This window comes from Strix uralensis, chromosome Z, assembly GCF_047716275.1.
Source record: "Strix uralensis isolate ZFMK-TIS-50842 chromosome Z, bStrUra1, whole genome shotgun sequence".
Taxonomy (NCBI): Eukaryota; Metazoa; Chordata; class Aves; order Strigiformes; family Strigidae; genus Strix; species Strix uralensis.
This window is the reverse complement of record NC_134012.1, coordinates 102790462-102812073: the sequence shown is the minus strand read 5'-3', so window position 1 is coordinate 102812073 and position 21612 is coordinate 102790462. Positions and strand designations below refer to the sequence as shown.

At 43.4% G+C, this 21612-nt stretch overlaps 1 protein-coding gene across 11 annotated transcripts in view; it reads right to left on the bottom strand.

The window, feature by feature from the left end:
- Window positions 1–3221: 3221 nt before the first annotated feature.
- ZNF532 (zinc finger protein 532) overlaps window positions 3222–21612 on the bottom strand; it is a 49402-nt gene continuing 31011 nt past the window's right edge. For 9 of the 11 annotated variants that reach the window (XM_074855556.1, XM_074855549.1, XM_074855558.1 and 6 more), the window contains 5 exons: window positions 17772–17934; window positions 13820–14098; window positions 9157–9269; window positions 7314–7461; window positions 3222–5551 (listed from right to left, as the gene is read on the bottom strand). In XM_074855556.1, coding sequence (XP_074711657.1) covers window positions 5057–5551; window positions 7314–7461; window positions 9157–9269; window positions 13820–14098; window positions 17772–17934 — 1198 coding nt within the window. In that variant the 3' untranslated portion in view covers window positions 3222–5056. Of the gene's footprint in view, window positions 5552–7313; window positions 7462–8479; window positions 8781–9156; window positions 9270–13819; window positions 14099–17771; window positions 17935–21612 lie in introns of those variants that run through there. The other 2 variants (XM_074855559.1, XM_074855560.1) reach the window with 2 other exon arrangements.

The window sequence follows — 21612 nt, the reverse complement described above, 5'->3', positions numbered from 1 at the left end:
ACAGCCTTTCTCAAGCGCATTTTTGTTGCTGGTAAATTGAACGTTTTGGAAAGTGTCTTAGTATGGCCCCGTGCACAATGTGGAGGGCTGGCTCCATGCTGTCATTTTCTGTTACTTCCCCACTGATAAGCGAGTGCGTGTCCCCAGGAAGACGCATTCAAAACTTGCCCAAGTGGTTTGTGTTTTTGTTTTCCACGCGTACTACAGCCTCATTGCCTTGTTTCCGTGCTGTTTCCCAGAGACCCCACGTCTGCAGAGCCCTGCTGACAGGCGGCGTGACAGCCAGGCACTGCCCGCCTGCCCCGCCGCGCTGGCCCAACCGCGCACATGCCCCAGCATGGCACCTGGCCCCCGCCATGCCACAGCCAGCCCTCCCAACCCTCTTGGCAAAATGCCGTGAGCTCGCAGGTGCGTCCAAGCCTTGTCGTGCAGGGTCTGTGCTGACGGCTGTTTCTCTGGGACCGCACTGGGTGCCCACGCTCCAGGCAGCTGCATCTGACCAGGAGAGGTGGGACTGGCTGTGCTGCTGAGGAGCATGGCTCTGGTCACAGTCGCTCTTCCCCAACGGGTGGTTGCAGTCCTGATCAGGCAGTTTCTCTGTAGCTGGAGACTTGGGAAGAGGTCTCAGTGAGCTCCCTACCCTGCTGAAGAGCAGAAGGGATCGAATGGAAAGGCACACAACAGGAGAAGATGTCTATACATACACACACACATATATACCTGTCAGGCATTGCCTCCAGGGTCAGAAATCCCTGCCTTTGCACAGGGTGAATGCTACACATTAACCCCAGACCTGACACTAATGCTATGTTCCCTGAAGCCTTAATTAGTACTTCTGTTCTAATCTATGTGCAACATTATGTACCTCTGTGTTCAACCAAAAGAGTGGCTGAAAAACAGTGGAGGGTAAATGATCCCTTTCCGACCTCACAGAGAGGTTTTATGAGGTTTAATCCATTACTGTTAAATCCTCAGAGGAAGGAAGGTGTAGAAAGAGGGGTATTAATGTCATCAATGTAATTGACCATCAGTGTCACAACATTAATTAAAAGCAAACAATTCAAATGTCAGGTAAAAATATGTTTAAATATTTTCTTTATGGTTTACAAGAGGAGATAATTCCCCTAGTCATGCTGAGACTTTTGCCTTTTCACTGGTGTCTCACGTTGCTTTACAACGTGCTGTTCACTTCCCGGTCTCCAGGAAACCAGATTCCTGTTAGGAAGCCCTGACAGACTTGTAGCTCCACAGGCAGAGCGCCGATTGGGGGGTGCCCTGTCTTCCAGGGGTCCCCAGGCTGTTTGCAATGGCAAAGGAGGCTCAGTGCCTCCCTCGAGCGTGCTTGGGACTGGGAGGCTACGGCAGCGGTGGCCGCTGCATCGGCGATGGCCTCCCGGCTGGCCCAGCCCTGTTTGCTGCTTGGCTCTGACTGGTTTCCGTGGCAGAGCCTGGCAGCAGCTGGGGCTGGTGGTTTGGTTGCTGCAGAGGACCAGGTATGGCGAGGTGCCCTTGATGGGGGTCCTGCTGCATGCTCTGAAGGGGGTTTGCCTTCCTCTCGCTCCTGTCCTTCCTCCCATCCCCACATTTTGGGAGCCTCTCCAGAGAATTCCTAATTCAGGGCTTGCTCCCTGCTCCTGAGGGGAACACCCTGAACTCACAGCAAACCCACACCGAGCTGAACTTGCTTTAATTTGAACAGCAACTGTGAATGTCATGGCTCAGGCTGTGCCCCAGCAGAAGCCTTGGAAGCTTTTCAGGCTGCAGCTACTCCCTTTTCAGCCTGCACAGCCGAACAGCGGGATGGAAGAGGAGGGGAGGCTGCAGCTTCATTTCTTTTCATTCCCTTTACCGTGGCTCTCCAGCAGCATTCCTTGGGTTTCCAGTGTGCTGAAACCGTGCCCAGCTGCTTGCTGCTGCTTCTTTGGTATGCAAATGCACAGGAAACTTCTCTTACACTTTCCCTTCTCTGTGCTGTCCTCGTTGGCTATATTACACCATGCTGTCCCTTAAAATCCCTTCTGCTTGAAACACAAGCCTGCTGGCATTACTCCCTGCTCAGCCTCTCCTCCAGCAAACCAAAACCATCACTGACCCTGCTGGCAGCAGAGAGAGCGGGTGACTGGCCAGCCCCCGAATCAGTACAAAGTTAGTTCATTAATAAGGCACTACACTTCCAACATGCCTGTGTTGCATTTGAGGCCACCACTTGCTTTTGCTTTTCTGTCTGATAAGGACGCGTGTCCCCTGAGAGCTGGGTTTATGGGGAGATGAGGCCAGCACACTTAGGACCACGACAAACTTACACCGAGGCGTTGAGCAGCAAAGGAGCCACGATTTCTGAAAGGGTCAGCCAAATGAAATGTGAAACTGTCTTTTGCCCAAGATCAAGTAAAATAGCAATAAACAAACAGGTTGGTCATTACCAGGTAATCTCTGCTTGGAGGAGACCAGCTTCCATGCAGAAGAATCTCAAAAGGGAACCGGCGGAAGTACCACTCCTGGAATAATGCTTGGACACTGGAAAGCTCCCCTGGAAAGAGAAAAGTACCCAACAGGCCTTTTTTATTACTAGTACCTAGGAATCTTGAGTTACTCAGAAGATACAGAAGCCCCAGTATCTGGAGGAGCTGGAGGACTAGGCAAGAAATACTATGTGAGAGACATTGTAGTATTAATTGTCCCACTAAGTATCTTTTTTTTTCCACCCCAAGTCTGGTACTTGGAAAAAGCCAGAGTCCTCAGCAGAGCTCCTCCCTCCTTCACCCAGCTGAGTGCAGTTCTGTCTGCTAAAAGGAACCATTTACCTGGAGAAGTTACGCTGTCCTGCCGTACCCAAGCGTGCATAAGCTCCAACACAGAAATGTGTCTCGAGACCATGGGGCAGTTCAAGACCCACTATCCCTTAAACCTTTCAAGAGAGTTCCCCAATTAAAACTCAATAGAGCCTACTGCTGAGTAGCTGCGCTCCGCTCAAGCGAAAGGGACTCAGTGGAGTGCCGGGGGTGAAGGCAGTGTGGAGCCTGCACTGCACACGTCAGACCTGGGCAGTGGGCTGGGGCACCGAGGGCTTCACACCGTGCCCAACAGCTTTCAGATGACTTGTCAGTAACGTTTAGTGTTTTGCCTCTTGACAGCACCAACAACAACCTAAGTTACTGCTCTGCAGCATCCCTTGCAGGTGCAAGACAGTGAAAGGGGAAAATAAACAAAAGTATTAATAATGGCTGTGAAAATTTAACTTTTATTATCTGTTCACTGTATACAAAACACCATTCTGCATAGTGATAACTCATTTGTTGTACAGTTGACAGTGCACATCAACAAACAAGTGTTCAAGAGGTATACACTTAATGAAAGGGCAGTGATGGCCAGTGTACATTACGCACTAAGATCCTGCGACGCCAGCTGTATGTTTTAGGATGGAGAAGTACCTCATAACCACTCAGTAGGTGAGTAATATAAATGGGATAACAAGCATTTACCAACAAACCAAATTAAGAATGAGGATGGAGAGAGAAAGCTGAACTGATGTATCCGATACACAATTTCCAGAGTGATTAAGAAGTTTTACAGAGGTGGCTGAGAAGGATCCCTATTTTTTCAAACACTTCCATTTTTCAAACTTTTAAAATTTAATGATAAATAACAGAATCTCACAAATCTTTAGGGGCAAAATGCTCCACATTTATTTACATATGAAATGTGTTTAATACAGTTGTAATGGACATAGTGTATAGTAACATCTGACAGCAGCAAGACTTGTAAGGAACCAAACAATTAGTACTGTGTATCATGCACCTATCTATATATACACAATTTGTTTTAAAAAAAAGTACAAAATTTTTTTTAAGGGATACATACAAGGTATAAAATGCAAAACCAAACCAAAAATATAACTCTCACAGAGAACTATATATGAAAGGGACAGTATGGTACCTTTTTGTACTTTGTGAAAGCGTAACTAGTGATATTAGATACATGTTTGAAATGGCTGAACTAGCTTCGTACGGTCTGTGCTAAAGCTGAAAGCCCCCGTTATACGTACACAGGCTGGTGTGTTAGCTCCTCGACAGCTGGATGTAACACTGAGCACCAAGTACATTTGGCATTAGCATACAGAGCTGGGAAATACCAACCCCTGTAGCAAGGGTTAACTATTTTCTTTCAATAACCAGAAATTAAGGAAAATACATAATGCTGTGTACTCGCTTCTATATAATGTTTAATAAATTACATGACAAAAAACATCATCATTATAAACCTATTCCTCTAATTACATCTTATTTGTTAAATCCAGAGCAGCCCAGCCCTTTTGTAACAATTTGAGCTTTGATCACAAGCACCTGATGGCCTAAAAAAATCACTTCATGATACATAGAGTTGTGCAATTATACTTTTCAAAAGTACTTTATCATTCTAGGGGGTCTGCACCTGTTCTGGTGTTGCCACCTAAAACCAGCCCTGCATTTTACATATGCAGTGGTACTTTTTCTTCTTTTCTTTTTTTTTTTTTTTTTTTTAAATTTTGTATATATTTATAAAGAGAAAGTTTAAAAGCTTCCTTAGACATTTAGAAGCATGAGTTCTTAGAATTTAAAATCTCTTAAGCTTGCTTCCCCTCCCTACTCCCCTCCAAGCACTGCCTTCTGATGCACTTCCATTCACTAAACTCTCTTTCAGAAGCATTCAAATAAGAAACAGTTTAAGAGAACCCAAAGGAACTGCCCCAGCATTCAGAACTCTGTTTTAAAGCAACTTACTAGAAAAAAACAGAACAAAACAGAAAAACCCAAATTTTCCACTAGATACTGATACAAACACATAACAAAGAGTACAAAAGTTATTAGTTTAAATATATACAAACTCTTTTCAACTCAAATACTGCTTCAATGGTTTTGAGGGTATAGACAATGAGGTGAAGGGCACGCTTTTATGCAGAATATATTGCAACAGCCTGAACAGTACTGTTAACACTATTATACCTTGAACTTTCTGTAGCAAAAATGTCATTAGTATTCCAATGTGGAGAGAGATTTCTGCATCCCGAATAATCTGATCACTTTTCAGCTGAACTCATTCTTTTTGACTTAATGAAGGCCATGCCATGTGTTCTCATGTGAGTGTTTAAGGCCGCTTCAGTTTCAAAAGTCTTTGCACACACTTTGCATCTTCTGTCTGATGCCGTACTGTCAGAAGATTCATCCTCATGATTGGGTTTATTTTCTTGCTGATTATCCTCCCCAGACCCATTTTGTTTTGATACTGGCTGAGGCTCCTTCAGCTTATGTACAATGAAGAGGTGTCTGGAGAGCGACACGTGAGATGTGTAGCAGAGTCCACATTCCCTGCACTGGTACGAAGAGCCATCAGATTTATGCTGAGGAATATGTTCATGAAACTGGAGGAGATTTTCTGTTGTGAAGCCACAAACAGCACACTTGTGAACTTTAAAAACATTTATCTTTAGTTTCTTCAATGGCTGAGTGATTGCACCTCGTGGAGGCCGGAACTCCAGTACAGGTTCTTCCAATTTACGCTTTGGACTAGGAACCTAAAAAAAGCCAGAAATGGTACATCACGTGAGGTGAATACATGGTGCTTTTCATAACTATTGGTGACTTGCAAACTTCAAAAACCTTCCCTTGGTAGATTCCAGTACAACTTTGATAAATACAGTATTTGAAATAACACTAGCAAATATATATTGTACATGTTGGAAAACCAGGGGTTTTCTTTATTACAAATTGCACACAAAATCTGTCAGATCAGATAGAGCTACAGTATCTAATACACCGGATAAACTTGAATAAATATTTGCCAGTGTAACTGCATCCGAGTACACACACCAATGAGACCTCTGCTGCGTACAGGGTGTAGAGTATCAGTCGAGGAACTTTTCAAGTACTACCTTCTGGAACTCCATTTTAATTACTTAGTATTATTTCATGCCTGAAATTTGACTTGACAGATTATCTCCTGATCACTAGTAACCAAACTAACCTATTGCACATTTTTTAAAACTAATTAAACTGATCATTGTTTATATTCTCCTTGTCATTCTTCTGACATGAATATTCCTCAAGAATCCTCTGCATCCTATGTGGCTCAGATATGCTCCATGGTGTTTATGAGACAATGTACATAGCTGACATTTTCAACACTTAAATAAGCTAAACATATAAAGGACAACAGTACACTTTAAAAAACAGATGTCTCTGTCTCTGCTGTCAGCAGTGAAATTCTTTATCATATAGAGCCCCAAACATTTAAAAAATGCTGTTAATGTCTGCATGTAACAAGTCTTTGGACAGAGCTGTCACCTTATTTTTGCTTTCCTTCTAACACTCATCAATAGAAAAGTAGCATAGTTCAGCTGGAAGCGGCCTACAACAACCATCTGGTCCAACTCCTGAGCCCTCCGGGGCTGACCTAAAGTTAAAGCCTGTTGTTAAGGGCATTGTCCAATCACCTCTTAAACACCGACAGGCCTGGGGCAGCGACCCCCTCTCCAGGAAGCCTGTTCCAGGGTTTGACCACCTCTGGGTGAAGAAATGCTTCCTCTCGTCCAGTCTGAACCTCCCCAGCGCAGCTCTGAGCCCTTCCCAGGCGTCCTGTCCCTGGATCCCGGGGAGCAGAGCTCAGCACCCCCCTCTCCCCATCCCCTCCCCAGGGAGCTGCAGAGAGCCCTGAGCTCAGCCTCAGCCCCTTCTCCCAGGCGAGACAGGCCCGGAGCCCTCAGCCACTCCCCACAGCACCTGCCCTCCAGCCCCTCACCAGATTTGTTCCCTCCTCTGGACACACTCTAGGACCTTCACATCCTTTTTAAAATTGTGGGGCCCAGAACTGCACATAGTGCTCCAGGTGAAGCCACACCAATGCTGAACACAGTGGGAGATCCTCCTGCATTTTCATCATCAGATTGAAAGCAGTTTCACTGTAAAATTTGTATCGAATAAGCTCAAGGCTGGGTAGTTGAAAGAAGGTCACACTGCTTCTACGTAACCTGTAGCTTTTCTACAGCTATGAGAAGACTTGGTTGCAGAGGATTTGAAAGGTGCTTTTAAAGCAAATCACTAAGGAGTAAGTTATATTCTGCATCATTCAGTGATCAAACCAAACAGAAAGTCTTTCCAAAAACATGTTCTAGTTCAAGCATGACAGAATTTGTTGCAGGAAACTTTAAGACATTTTTTGGGCTCTACTTCACAGAAGATCAGACTTGTACAAAAATACCTGCGTCTATTTAAAGATCCTAAATGTATACCCACAAAAAATTCACTCTGAGTGACTGAATGAATCTTCTAAGTGATTACCTTCGTGTCTTCTTTCACTTCCCTTTCTTCCATATTGGTTGATTCAGTCATTTCTTTCACATCAGGGTCTTTAATGCCATGCATCAACTGAATATGTTTTTCCAACATCAACCGCTTGGTAAAAGTACGTCTTGAGTCTGGGCAGTGCCTACATAAACACAAAGCAGACGTGCACAGATTCAGGTGTCACACTTATCAAAAGTAGTACTCTGAGGAATACAAATAGGACTGGTAAATAAATCCAGACTAGAGTACAACCTATTGATGATAGCAACAACGCCTTTCCAACCATTATAAGAAAATGAGCATAATTACAAAATAAAACTAGAAATGTTTGAGCGATTTATATTCAGAGAAAACAAGAAGCTCTCTGAAGATAATATCCAAAATGGTACAAAGTGTGAGTCAGAATAAAACCTGGGAGCATCTGAGTTTTGTTTCTTAGACCTCCACTAACATCACCAAACTGTATATTCTATTAGACACTTTCCAAAGCTCTCCTTAATTTAAATTTCACAGGGAAAGCAATCACCTTCCACGCAGGATGAATGCTAGCTCCAGACAACACTTAATTCTGCATTCAAATCCAAATACTTTATCTCCTTGAACTAGTAATTCCTTCTCAGCTCTCTTTCCAAACCTCAAACTAACCAGCAGCACCACCTTGTCCTTCACAGTCTGCGCTCTGTTCTCCCGACAGAACCAGCTGCAGCACTGCTGAACCTCTCCTGTGCTTGTGGAAAGTGTCTTCCCCCTGAGCTCCGACCGTGTAACGTATCGTACAGGTGTCTGGGGAGGGATGGCCAAACAAGAACCGCAGGGGAGGAGTTCAACTGTAATACTCTCTGAGTCTTTCTCCTGAGGTTTTAATTTTTAAAATGCCGTTTCATTTAATTTTATTTAAAAAAAAGGAAAAAAGACAGTACTGTAGGCATTCTGAAACGAAAACAGAGAAATATGATAAGTTCTGCTCAAAGGGTGTGCAGAAAGAAACCTGGCATTTGCTACTTGTCATACCCCCAGAGAAATAGTGTCCAGGCTCACCAGCTCACCTAGGCTCAAGTACAAATTAAGGGTACACGAGGAACAATCTGATGTGTGGGTTGTGTCAGGCAACCAGGGCACAGGGAGCCGGGAGGTTATAAAGCACTTGTTGGAACGCCGTGCTGTGCCCAGCCGTCTCACGTGCCCACAGCAGGGCCCTCGTGCTTTCCGTAAGAAAGCCGAGATCACCCAGGGCAGGGCAGGATCTCAGCCAGAGAATGGCTGCTGCTGGCAGCTGCCTCTTCAGTACTGCCACCTCAGGTCCACAGCACACACACACATATGCATCTACCAGTGAAGAGATGCCACAGAAATGGTATTATGGATCCTCTCTGATTGACATGGCTTCTTCTTTTAAATAATGTATCGTCTCTCCAGCCTCTTAAACATCACGGAGGATTTTTAGACATTACACACTGTTTTCTGTAAGAGAAAGAATACTACAAATACTGACTTTTGTAGATTGGCACAGTGGGTTGTGTACATGAGACTCTATTTAAAACCAGGTTCACCTCTGTAAAACTATCAGCCACGCCAACTCTCAGCTCAGCTCAGTTCCGGATTTGCTTCCCAAAGCCCCCGAAAGCCAGCAGACTTTATGTCCGTGCATTCTCAGCAGCCTGCTGTGTTTCAGGCATGCAGGACAGCCCAAACAGTTTAGCCTGTCTATGTATCTAAATAACTGATTCATTTGAATGAACAGGACATTGGCTTTTATACAGTCTAGAAGATAAATTCAACTAACAAGGTTTTTTGTTGGTTTATATTCTGTTTCTAAATAAATAAAAGTAGAACTTACGAGCACGTATAAACCTTCCTAATGCCTTTGTGCTTGATACGATTGTGACGACATAAACTATGGGATGAACTGAAAGATTTGTCACATTGTCGACATGGATGTTTCTTCATTTGCTTTAAAAAAAGAAGAAAAAGACATTAGTTAAAAAAGCTCTGTAAAAATAATGCGTGTGTCAAACCTTTCGGTAACAGGAAAGAAACATCACTTACCATGTCTGGTACTCTACCTCCAAGTACACACCACTCCTACAGCAATGCTGCAGAAGTCAGAGGACCTGGGCCTCTTTCACAACAGTGTGGCCAGCATGAGTTACACACACATCTACCACCAGTTGTAAACTGGTGTCAGACTGTGGGTGAAGAGAATTTCTTCCTCCAGAGAAGCAAGGAAGATCAGTGAATTATTTCTGGATCAGTAAAGGCAGTACGGTGAGAGATTCGCTTTCACCATAAAGTAACCTCTCCCTTCCCTTCCCCAAACTGAGTCTGCAGTTGATCAGTCACCTGCCAGGAGGGGCGAAGGGCACCTAACAAGGGCCAAAGCCACAGACACCGACACCTAACGGTCAGAAAAGAGATGAAGAAACGAGAGGTGCGGCCCGATGCCAACCTGAGGGACATCTGTTTGGGGAATCCTGTGGGGTTTATATTACAGTTTAAGTGGACGGAGAAAGAAAAGGAAGGAAGCTGAGAAGGATGGAGTGGTCTCCATCTGTGTCACTCCAGCTGAACATGGCCACAGGAGCTGCAGTGTCTGAAGAAATATCTCCAGAACCAATGCACAATAACCCACATGGACATTTTAACATGACATAAGTCATTCTCTAGTGCCTAACATTAATCAACAATAATAATAAAAAGAATTCTCATTCCTAAATACTAAGAAGCTCAAGCTATACAGAAATGCTTAAGGAACTGAAGAACATCCTTCTTATGTTTGTGCTGAACTTCACGTTACATTCTCCCTAATGGCTACATTGTTCAGGAACAGCTACAGACGAGCCAGTGGGGATCTGCAGAGGTGATTTCATTACTGAAAATTATAATTTACTGCAAAGTTTGGAGTGAGTGGTGGAAGGTTTGTACACAGGAGAAAGCGATCTCTGGAACGGCTAAAGGAGTAAGAGCTGTTACAGTGAGATGCGACCTTTTGCTATCGAGACCAAAATCACATGGAGTGTGGGGGAAGGAAAGAAAAGCAGTTTTGAAAGGTCGTTCATGCAAATGTGAAGCAGCCCATTAGGAAACATGATATGGTAATTTTATTTGGGCTAGTCAACATTATGCTGTTAGAGATGCAATACTGTTCAACCTAGACTTCCTTTTCACGTTTAAAGGCCAATTAAAATAAAAGGAAATCAACATATTTTGCTCTTAAATTGTTAAAGGTGAAAACCTGACAGTGTGTACACACAGTATGTGCTCATTAATGCTAATGTACTAATCAATACATTTTGCAGTATGCTCATGACTGCAATGCTCTGGGAAGAATTTATAAAATAAACAAAATGCGAAGTTGTATTAGGGCTTCTGTGAAGAGCCAGCCCTGCCCCGTGCTGCACCACCACAGGCGCTCAGCCAAGGCAGCCCACGTGTCTCTGCCGAGGCCACTGCCCAGCGCAGCTGCAGCGAGCCCTTGGTCAGGGCAGCAGCAGCAGGACTGCGCTCAGCAGGGCCCTGTCCCTCCCGCGGCGCCGGGCGCTGCCTGCGGTGACCACCCCTGACACCACGCTCGCTCTACACTCCTTGGGAAGATTCTGGATAGAGACCTGGAGAGGATTTTGGATGCGTTAGTTTCTGTAATGGCAGCCAAAACCAACAGAACTAACACATTAGTTCTGTAATTAGGTGCAGCAGGACCTGCTATACAGCATCTCGTCTTTACAGGGAGAAAGAGGATGTTCAATTAGATGCACAGCACGTCGGAATTGGTAAAGCAATTCCTGCTTAGAAAACATCTGTCCTTTCACAGAAACACACCGGAGTCCTAGGAAGCTCCGCGCACGCCTACCCGGCCGAGTGCAGACATACGGGATCCAGTTTCCAGCCAGCAGTTGTACAGACTTGTTAGAACCACCCTTTAGGCTAGTAACATATAATTTTTTTTTTAAAACAGCACTTTTAAGGTCAGACAGAGTGTCACACCAAGGTGGCTACAAGTTTTCCTACCCTACAGCTGGCTTACCTTCAACCAGCTCAGGAAGAGGATACAGAAAATGTGAATCTGTCTGCCTGTGTAGACACTGCCCAGTAAGGTCTGGGAACTCCAGAATCTGTCCAGAGAGGATACACATGGCAGCACCTCTCCTATGAATACCTCTGAATAATCCAGCCTGGGATCAGCTAAGAAGGCTTACAGCTCCAGACTTTCACTCTGATCCTGCAAAAGCAGCAATTAGAAGTTTGAAACTAATTATCTTCAAATACCTTACATGACAATGGGCTTTGTGAATAGCTCATGAATTGCTTAATTAAAGCTTTTAACAAACATTCTGCATAGAACATTTTAGAGCATTTAACCCACACCTATCATTCTTCAGAAACACAGACTGTAAATTAACTCCATTATCTATTAGACCCAGATCACATGCTTGGTTATTTAATGCTCATTTCTAGTCTCTCTACAATAAGATGTATCCGTAAAAGTTCTGGTTTTGAGTATAGTCATTTTCATGGTAACAATTACTGAAAATTTCGAGAGATCTGGAAGGAACGTAGCAACTGGTCTTTATCACCCATTTCTGAAAGACATGGAGTTGTATCTCTATTCATTTAGGTATATATAGATGCGCCTCCTGTGTTATTCCAGGAACCACTTGGATAGGGATAAAAACCAGCACATAAATGTAAGCAGTGAACAGGTGTTTAGGCCAGTACTTGAGTGCAACAATTATCTAATATTTCATAACAAGGGCTGCTCTTGAGGTAACACTGCACGTTCTTATTAAAATCAGATCAAGATATATATTTAAAGCTAATATTGAGAAAGCATTATCAGTGTGTGATGAACCTTATTTGAGATGCCTGCTGCCCCTGCTGTGGATGTGATCAGACTGGGTACTGTTCTCTAGCTCACTCTGGAGTGACAGTTCCATAGGGAGGTTGCGTTGTTTTGCTTTAGGAATTGTATCAGCGTAAAATGCCTCTGGTCTTAAACTTATTTCTGTTTGCTGGTACAGCACTGATGAGTTAGTATTTGGGCTAACAGGCAAAACGGAGTGCACCAGCAGTTTACATGCTGCTGAAGAGACTGATTTTGACAGAAAATTAAGCTATGATTGCGTGAGTGTCACAGGATCAGAATCAAGCATTCAGGGCACAGGCTTGCCACAGTAACACATTTATGGAGTTTCCTTACATACGCTGCCTAGCAGAAGTGTCAGGCATACACCTGCTAGGCTTGAAGCTGAAGCAATTAACAGTTCCTTAGTGACTTCCATGGACAGAAATGCAAAAAGAGGCTTTTAAAGCAACTGGAGAAATCAAATGGAGACGGTGCGATTTCAGCTGCTTGTCTCCTTTGCATGCCCTCAAGCTGTAAAAGGAGAGCCAGGTAAAAGAAAATGTAGTTCTGTGAATCACAATCCTTTGGTGGGGTGTGTCTCATTCCAAGGGGGACTGGCAATGCAGCTACAGGACTCTGTATAGCAGGGAGGCTGAAAGAACGGAGTGGGAGTTATGGAAGACAAGGAGAAACATGGAAATAGTCTCCTGTCAGTCAGGCTCGGGTGCTATTTGCTTGAAGCTGTCATAAGAAAATTAGAGATGACACTCAGTAGTCTGGCATTTTCAGCTTTTCCATAAAATGTTTATAAACAGAATAAAATAATTTGCGCAACAGCTTTAGAGAAGCACGCGATCTGAATTCTCACACATAGACTTCTATGATTCTATGAAGGGACACAGAAACCTCTGGAAATGTGCTATCATTTATTATAGCCTATTAGCATCCTGAAAACTACAGATTTTCACTCAAGATGATTCTTCTCCACTTAGACAGAGGAAGCCTGTCACCCCTTCCAGCTGGCTCTCTCTGCAGGCAGCGCAGTGCTTCAGTTCAGTTCCCTGCCTCCCACTGAGGGAAGCTCCAGGCAGTTTCCAGGAGCACAGGGGCAGGGCAGGACCGGAGCGCGGGCGAGTGCTGCCGGAGCTCGCTGCGGCTTGTCTCACACACAGCGCTGAGGGTCCCGCTGAGCACCGCTTCACTGCGGAGCGACGCTCAGCCTCACGGGGCGTCTGCCTTGACCACGCGGTGCCCTTTGGCACTCGCTGCACCCACAGAACGAGACTCCTCCCTGAGCCTAACAGTTAATGAACTGGCAAGAGAGGGAACTGGGAAAGCACAAAGGAGGAACGAAGAACCTGGATCAGATTAGATGACTTGGACGAAATACTGGAACATCCCTCACTCTTTCCATCTTGAAGAAATTCTGGTACTGGATAAACAAGCCTACAATTAAGAGTGTGTGGACTTCCTCAGCAGAACTACATAGAGAATGACAAAAACTAAGCAGCCAAAGAGAGAAAGATGAAATACAAGAACAGAGGAGAATAACAATGGAACTTAAAGGAGTTATTTGCAAAAACACAACTGAATTTGGAAAAAAATTGCTTCACATTTCAGGTTTAAGTCACTTTTTTGTAACTGAATATTATTCATTTACCTTTCCGTGTTCTTTCCTCATGTGAGAGATGTAAACGTCTCTCTGAGTGAAGAGCCTATCACACTCCCAACACGTCCAGCCAGGATTAGCGACTTTTTTAGGCTCTGCTTTCTTTATGGGAGAAGGAGATTTCTTCTCCAACTTTTCTGTTCCGTTGACAGACTTTGCGTCCTCTTTGTTGTGACCAGCTGAGTTCTGAGTTGTGGGTTTAGTACTGAGAGGCAGATTTATCCCCAGGTTTGGTGGCCCCTCAACACTTTTCAAAGTTCCATGCATAGACTACAACAAAAGAGAAAAGAAGGTACAAAACTAACACAGACATATACAGCTGTATCGACAAAATGCAAAGACCTTCTGAACCAAGTCTTCATTTACTTCTTTGTCATACTATTATCAGACCACATTCTTAACTTAAAGAAACATGATTAAGTAAAGGCAAGGCCTAGCATAAAGAGAAACTGGCCAACAACACTAACGGACACCATCCATAGCTAAAGAGAAGTTTTCTTCAGTGTCTAGATAATTGCACAAAAAAAAAAGAAAAAAAGAGACTGTAGGTTAAGTTTAAATTGCTGTTTAATAGAGAGGAAAAAAGCGCTCAAGAAGTACATTACATTAAGTGTAATTTCTCACTTTACTTACCTATTAGTCGAGGATCCTCATTTCAAACTACATGATTAAATACGTCCCAGAAGGAAAGGTTTTTACTGACAAATTTTGACTTGGCACATTGGTAAACAAGACAAGAAAAGGCAACTCTGGAAGGATCAGGCAACTATATAGTTTAGGATATGTTACTATTTTATGCTGAGGCCAAGTTAAGCCCTGTCTCGCTCCAGGCTCAGGTCATGAGCACCCTAACCTAGGGGTGCAGTGCCAACAGCCCTCAGAATCCGAGGTGTGCAGGCTGATGGGGTCCCCCAGAGCAGGGGCAGCTGAGCTGTCTGATGAGCTGTTCTCAAGCACCCTGGAGCTCCCAGGCAGTGATCCTTCCTCACATTTATTTCTAGACTTTAAGTAAACAATCAGTAGGAAGGGAAGAACTCTTCCACCTCCCCCTTCCCCAGTTTCTGGAGCCAGTGTTGTACGCTGGTGCGAGACCTGAGCCTTCCAAGAAGACGACCAGTTCCGAAGTCCTGGGCGTCAGCTGCGTGTCTGAGTTTCACACATGAACACGGACACAGTAGGAGGCAGTCAGCCGGGTTGTGGGCCAACAGAGATGACTGCAGCCCAGACTGAACGTACCATTGCACATGGATCCACTGTCGAGGTCTCTCACATCTAAGACTTGCCCTTTACAATGACAGTGTCCTAATCATCTCATCTACTGACCTGTATTCTAACTCTCCTGCGCGTTATGTCCATCCCAATTGTAATTATTTGCCTGCAGGTAACCTCAGAAACAAAAAAACATTCAATACGTTCTTGATTCGGAGAATTTAAGAATACAAATCTGATACTCCAGTATAAGACTTCAGTATCAAGTTCTTTTGTAAATCATGTGGCTCTTGGGACTACCTGCTGGCTCTGCAGCAAATATCAACCTGATCAGTAGAACACGTTCTTCAAAAGAAGAGCCAGTAATTAAAAAACCTAAAATGTTATGAAATAGCAAAGCGCACAGGACCAACTGTCTGTCTCTAAGAATGAAGTTGTGTAGTAAAGGAGGTGGCTGCCTTTAGTATCCCATTAGTGCACCAGGACAAGGCGAAAGAAGCACAGGGTAGGGAGATGGAGGCTCCTACACTTTCAGGCAACTGAAGACTGACCTGGAAATTCTATCCTGGCTTAACTTGTCAGCATGTAAAATGTTAGTTCTCAACTTCCTAAATGTCCTTTAAATACAGTACTTGAAATTTAATTTCTTATTTGAAAATAAACACAAAGCACTGAAGCATAACATGGAGTCCCAGTGACCACAGCACGTATCACCAGCAGAACTGGGAGTGTTGCACCTCCAGTCCAGACCTTCACCCCTGTTAGAAATTCTCTTGTAGCGAGCCGTCACAGGAAAACGAGACATGCCTTTGCCAACAAGAAACATTCACATCTGCAGGAATTACTCTAGGTTATTTTTTGTAGCTTTGAATAACCTCCTCCTGAGCTCCCTTCTGTCCCTTTCTGTTCTGTTTTCATCCAGGTCTTCTCTGTCCTGATGGTTTATGTCTAGCCATACCAAACAATTACATTTTGTGCAGCTGGGCTGAGCTCTGCCCCTGTCTGGCACTCGCCCTCTCCCCTTCTGTTTTCATCTATACCTTGTTACTGTTTTTTTTCATTCTCCCTTAACTGAAGCCCAATTTATACTTTTCTGCTGCTGTCCCTACTACTATACACATGTCCTAAACGTAAAAGCACTAGTAGTTCTGATTAAAAGCAGCAATACTGTTACTGCACATGTATGTTCTAATCCTCTAATTTTATTCTCAAAATGATTTAATCATTTATAGTGAAACATGCTGAAAAAACCACTGGTTAAAGCATAAATACTGGCATGGAACACTATAAAGCCAAAAGAGATAAATAGTGCCCAAACAGTAAATAACTGAGAATAACTTTATAATGAGAGATGCTGAGCAACCCTGATTTATGTAAGAATAGCTTCTGGCGCTAACTACAGTTAGACCATGCTCCTAAAATAGTTGTCTTCAGGTCTTAAAGAAAAAGTTACATACAGATGTAACAATACTTTTACAATAATACCTGTGTACAAGAAAAACTAATTACATAGATAAGACATACACTGCAATATATGGAATTTGCCTATTTAGTTAAAAAAAAGCAGCAATATGGGTAGATCAAAGGATATAGAAAATAGGACTTTGCATTGCTGGGTGAGAAGACCATTAGGATATCTGACATAAATGTGAGACAATTCTTACAGTAAACATGAACCAGGTCAGAAACAAAGAAAATATCCAGTCCTTGTATTTCTGAATGTCTTAGGTCAGCCCTTCCCTATCTGCTCCTCAAGTTTAAGACTGGCTTTAAGACCAGCTGTGTTTTTCAAGACTTGTGACCTTGTTTTCAACACAACTTCAGAGGTTACTAATTCTGAGGTTACAAGTGCCACAGTTTAGACTAAAATGCAAAACAATGGTTTTAGCAGACAAGAAAGATGTCTGGTTTCCACTATTCTGTATACAAATTTGACTAAGTCTTATGTGTCACTGCAAGAGAAACCCACTGAATTAAGTGCTACCATTCTGGACTGTAAATAACTTCAACTGTTACCAGGCACCAGATGTTAACAAGGTACAAGAAATCCAGCACTGCTAACAGATTTGGTACATATAAAACAAGGTAACACTGTATATTTAAAATACACAGCTAACAAATTATAGCCAGAGGACTGCTGATTCTTAAAAACATGATTTGCAAGGATGACACTAAATCTTCTTCAATTACAGAACTTCAAGTTTTTTTTCAAAGCGTGCATGTGTTCATGTTTGTATGTAAACACACACACAAATAACCTCTACATCTATTCAAGAAACATACTGGTCCCTCCAGGTGAGTTCCGAACATCAAAGGTTTGATTTTATAACGTACTCAGCATTCTCAGACCTAACAACTGGAATAATACTTAGAATGCTGTAAATAAGGCTCAATACTTACTAGGATCGGACTAATTTACTTCACGATACCCATTGTTATTCTGATAAAATGACCTCTTGAATGCAGTGCACTGAGATATTCCTGGTATACCCAAATCAACATTCATAGAGAAAAACCGAGTTAGTGATTACACCACAGATACGCTGAAGACCATCAGAAATGCAACATTTTAACATTTGAGAACATCATTCACAGATTACTGTCTTGAAATTATTAACATCTCTCCTTTCAGCAGTCTTCTTGTTATTCTGTGCCTTTTTACAGTATTTTCTCACAGCATATATTGCATGACAAATGGTATCTATGAACGAAACAAGAGAAGATGCCTACACACCTTGATATGATCCATCATAAGCTGTTTCTGTGCATATAGAAGAGAACAGTCTGGACACTTGAAAACAGACACCTTCTGGTTTTCAATGTGCTGATCAAAGTGGCGATAGAGCAAAGGTTGTAGAGTAAACACAGTGTCACACATAGAGCATTTATATATTATTCTAAAAACAGAAGTACAATAAACAATGTCAGTCATGTTGATGATCTGTTTGCAAGAATCATGATGTTAACTTTTTTTCTCAGCAGAGATAAGATCTGACATGTTTAAGCAATCATTTCACACTGCCTGAAAAAAGTTAAATTCAAAACACCCTCCAATTTCGAAATATGGGAGCAGCAGAAAAAACAGAAAAAAAAATCATTAAAAAGTGCAAGCAAGAAGCCAGAGAACAACAGCATATGCCAGTTACATACATAACACCAACATCTGCTTAGGATACTCTGAAAGTTAAATGACTTTGGTCTCTGAACCCACATGGTAACTAAAGGACAATACACCTGTTCCAGGCTGTGAAAGCAGTACGGTTTAAGGGAGCGACTGAGTCAATCATAACTGGTAATATACTTCAAGATAAATTTACTTTTGGCCATGTATATGGCTTCGAATCTCCGGAATGCCAAGCCTAGGCTCTGTTACTGCTCGGAAGCTGAAACTTCACAGGATGGCATTTCCCAGTTTTGCAATGACAAGCCGTTAAGAATCTGTCTGTGGAAGCAGAGACGGCCCGAAAACCACAACTTCCTCTCTCAGAGCATCCACGACTTTTGAAATTAGCTACCTGCAGCTCCCACTCTGACAGAATTGTAACATTATGGTGCAGTAGCTGTGTGACTGGTGAAGCAATGCATCGATTCATATAATTTCAAAAGTGCTTTAGAAATAGATATACTAATTAACAAAGAACGAGATAAGTACCAGACACTAAAAGCACAGTCCCTGAAAATGAGTATGATAGGATTTTGTGATCCAGAATTTTGACTAAGAACATTATTAAGTAATCTGAAAATAGTTATATTTTTAGCAGATCCTTGTCAGCTGTCTGTCCAACAGACAAAAACCACAGGGAAACCAGAAACATAATCCTCTGGTCTAAATGCTGCAACAACTACTACGTGACAACAGTTTGAAGCTGGTTTCACTTTGCTGATGATTTTATAATGAAAACTATAGTTTAAATTGCATTCTAGGTAACTACTTACTTGATACTTTGCTGCTTGTTTTTGCTCTGTATGTGCGATTGTATTAAGAATGATTTCCCTGGCAACTAAAGGTGAGTAACAAGATCAGGCACTCAAACTGCAAGCCTGTAACGCACCTGTTTATAAATAGTAACTAGCTCTATTCTTTCAGAAACATCACACTTTTTCTCAACTTCGAAAATGAATGAAAAGAAATGACACATTAAATAAAAGTAACAAATAAATTCACCGTAGATCACCAGATGAGAGAGAACTCTAATCCATCAGCCATCAGCAGTGGTGGCACTTCAGACAAAGTTCAGCTAAACTAAAAGAAACCCAACCACAGGCACTTCCTCTGCGAAAGCAGCCTTCCTAATCCCATCAATTAGAGGTTGATCTCTGTCCTGCAGAAAGACTTTCCATTAACAAAACCCAAACCAACAAACCCTGCTTGCTAGAAGGCTGAATTTTCTCATTATTCACCTAAAAGTTCCAAGTCCTTTCAGCAACAGTACATTGTTCAAGAGCAATAAAGATCACTCTGCGCTGTGTTTTGTGGTGACGAGGACAGGGACGTTGCTTCAATGTCCAAGCCATTCAGTGAGTCCAAATAGTTGAAATAATGAAAAACAGTACATTCAATTAACATGCTAACTGTGAAAAATATTATTTTTGTGGTATATCAAGTAGTCCCAGTTTCTTACATATGCTAAGATGAATTTATTACTTACACAGCATCCTGAGGACCTACACTATTGTCCTGCTTTCTGTGGTGAACCCTCTGCACCGGCACACCCGACAGCTTCACCTGGTGAGGATGGAGCGTGGGGAAAGGGAAGTCCCTCCGCATCCTCTGACACTCCCCCCCCACTACTGTCCATAAAAGTTTCTTAAACATTATTCAAAACGAGTATCTTAGTTCATCATGTTATTACTGATCTACACTCCTTCAGAATCCTAACTTCTTGGGTAATTCCCATACGAGAGGTGTTCAAGAGATGCCAGAAACAGAAAATGCTTGATAATAATAGGTAAGAAAGAAATCCCAGGTTCCTAAAATGCAGTTTCGCCTCATGTACCTCAGATCAACATAAACCCATGGATCTCGCTCACAGTTTTAACGTGAGACAAGCCCGTGGCTGACCCCCGCCGCAGGTCAGCTGAACTGAGCACGGACAGGAACAAGGGAACGAGACCCTTCTGCAGGCCCACGCTCTGCGGGACGCGCTGCTGCAGCTGGGAGGGTGGGAAGAGCCAAAGGATTCCCCGTGCAGGGGATGATTTCCCCTGGCCGCAGCACGCAGGGCTGCCGAGCGCCTACGTACGCTCCATGTCTGGGTCCCATCTCAGCAGCGCAGCTAGAGACAACGTACAGCAGTGATTTATGTCAGCCCCCTTCACTCCACCCAAGGAAAAAACCAATTTCCTCAGAAAAGTACTTGCTGCAGTTCTGCAGCGAATCTGCTCGTAACACGGCAAGCTGGTATAACCACACACATTCCCTAATCCTGGGGCACCAAATATCCCTTCTGTCCCTTAGAACACTCACTGCCTTACATCTCCAGCAGCAGCTCTGCCCAGAAGCCAGGACGCATTAAGCCTGATGACTAACTAAGCAGGCAAACAAGCAGAGGCACAGGCCTAGAGCAGCCTGGTCCCTGGCAGGGTGATTCTCACCCCTCTGGGCTCTGCTCACAGACCACGGCCGCATCCAGGATCCCGCATTTTGGTGCCTGTTGCTGAGCAGCTGCCCCGATGGCTCGGTGTTAGAGATGTGAGTAAAGTCACATCATTCCAGGTTAGCAAGATGTAAACAAAGACCGGCGGAATTAAAAATAATTCTCTGATTATTTCATGATGTATACGTCTATTAGAACTGTATCTTGCAAATAAAATTAGACATGAGAAATTAGAAAACCTGCTTTATCATCTCTGGTGGAACTAGATAGCGATCTCATCTGGAATGATCTCAGGTCTGTACGATATACATTTATCATCACATGGTTACATAATGTAATCAAATAAACTATGATCTACTACATGCTTCAGATTCTTACTGTATCTAAAGTAAGGGACAGAAGGCCACAGAACCGCTGAGGCTGGAAGGGAGCTCTTGAGGTCACCTTGTCCAGCCCCTGCTCACGCAGGTTGCCCTCGCAGGCTGCCCAGACCATCTCCAGCCGGGTTCTGAACGGCTCCACAGCCTCTGGGCAGCCTGCTCCAGCGTCTGGCCGCCCTCGCAGGGAAGAAGTGACTCCTTGTGTTCAGGTGGAATTTCACATGTTTCAGTGTGTGCCCATTGCCTCTTGTCTTGTCTCTGGGCACCACTGAGCAGAGTCTGGCTGCCTCTCCTTTGTGCCTTCCCATCTGGTATTTATACACAACGACAAGGTCGCCCTGAGCTCCCTCCTCTCCAGGAGAACAGTCCCAGCTCCCTCAGCCTCTCTTCACACGAGAGACGCTCCAGTCCCCTCTTCATCTCAGGGTCCCTTTGCTGGACTTGTCCCTTCCCCAGCCCTAATGACCACGTTCCTGGGTACTGTGGCACTCGTGAGCACTGACAGGAGAAACTGAATCTGCTACAAAAATCCCTGACGTCCCTCTGAATTTATCACATACAAAAATTATATTTCTCTAAAAACACTAAGAGCTGAATA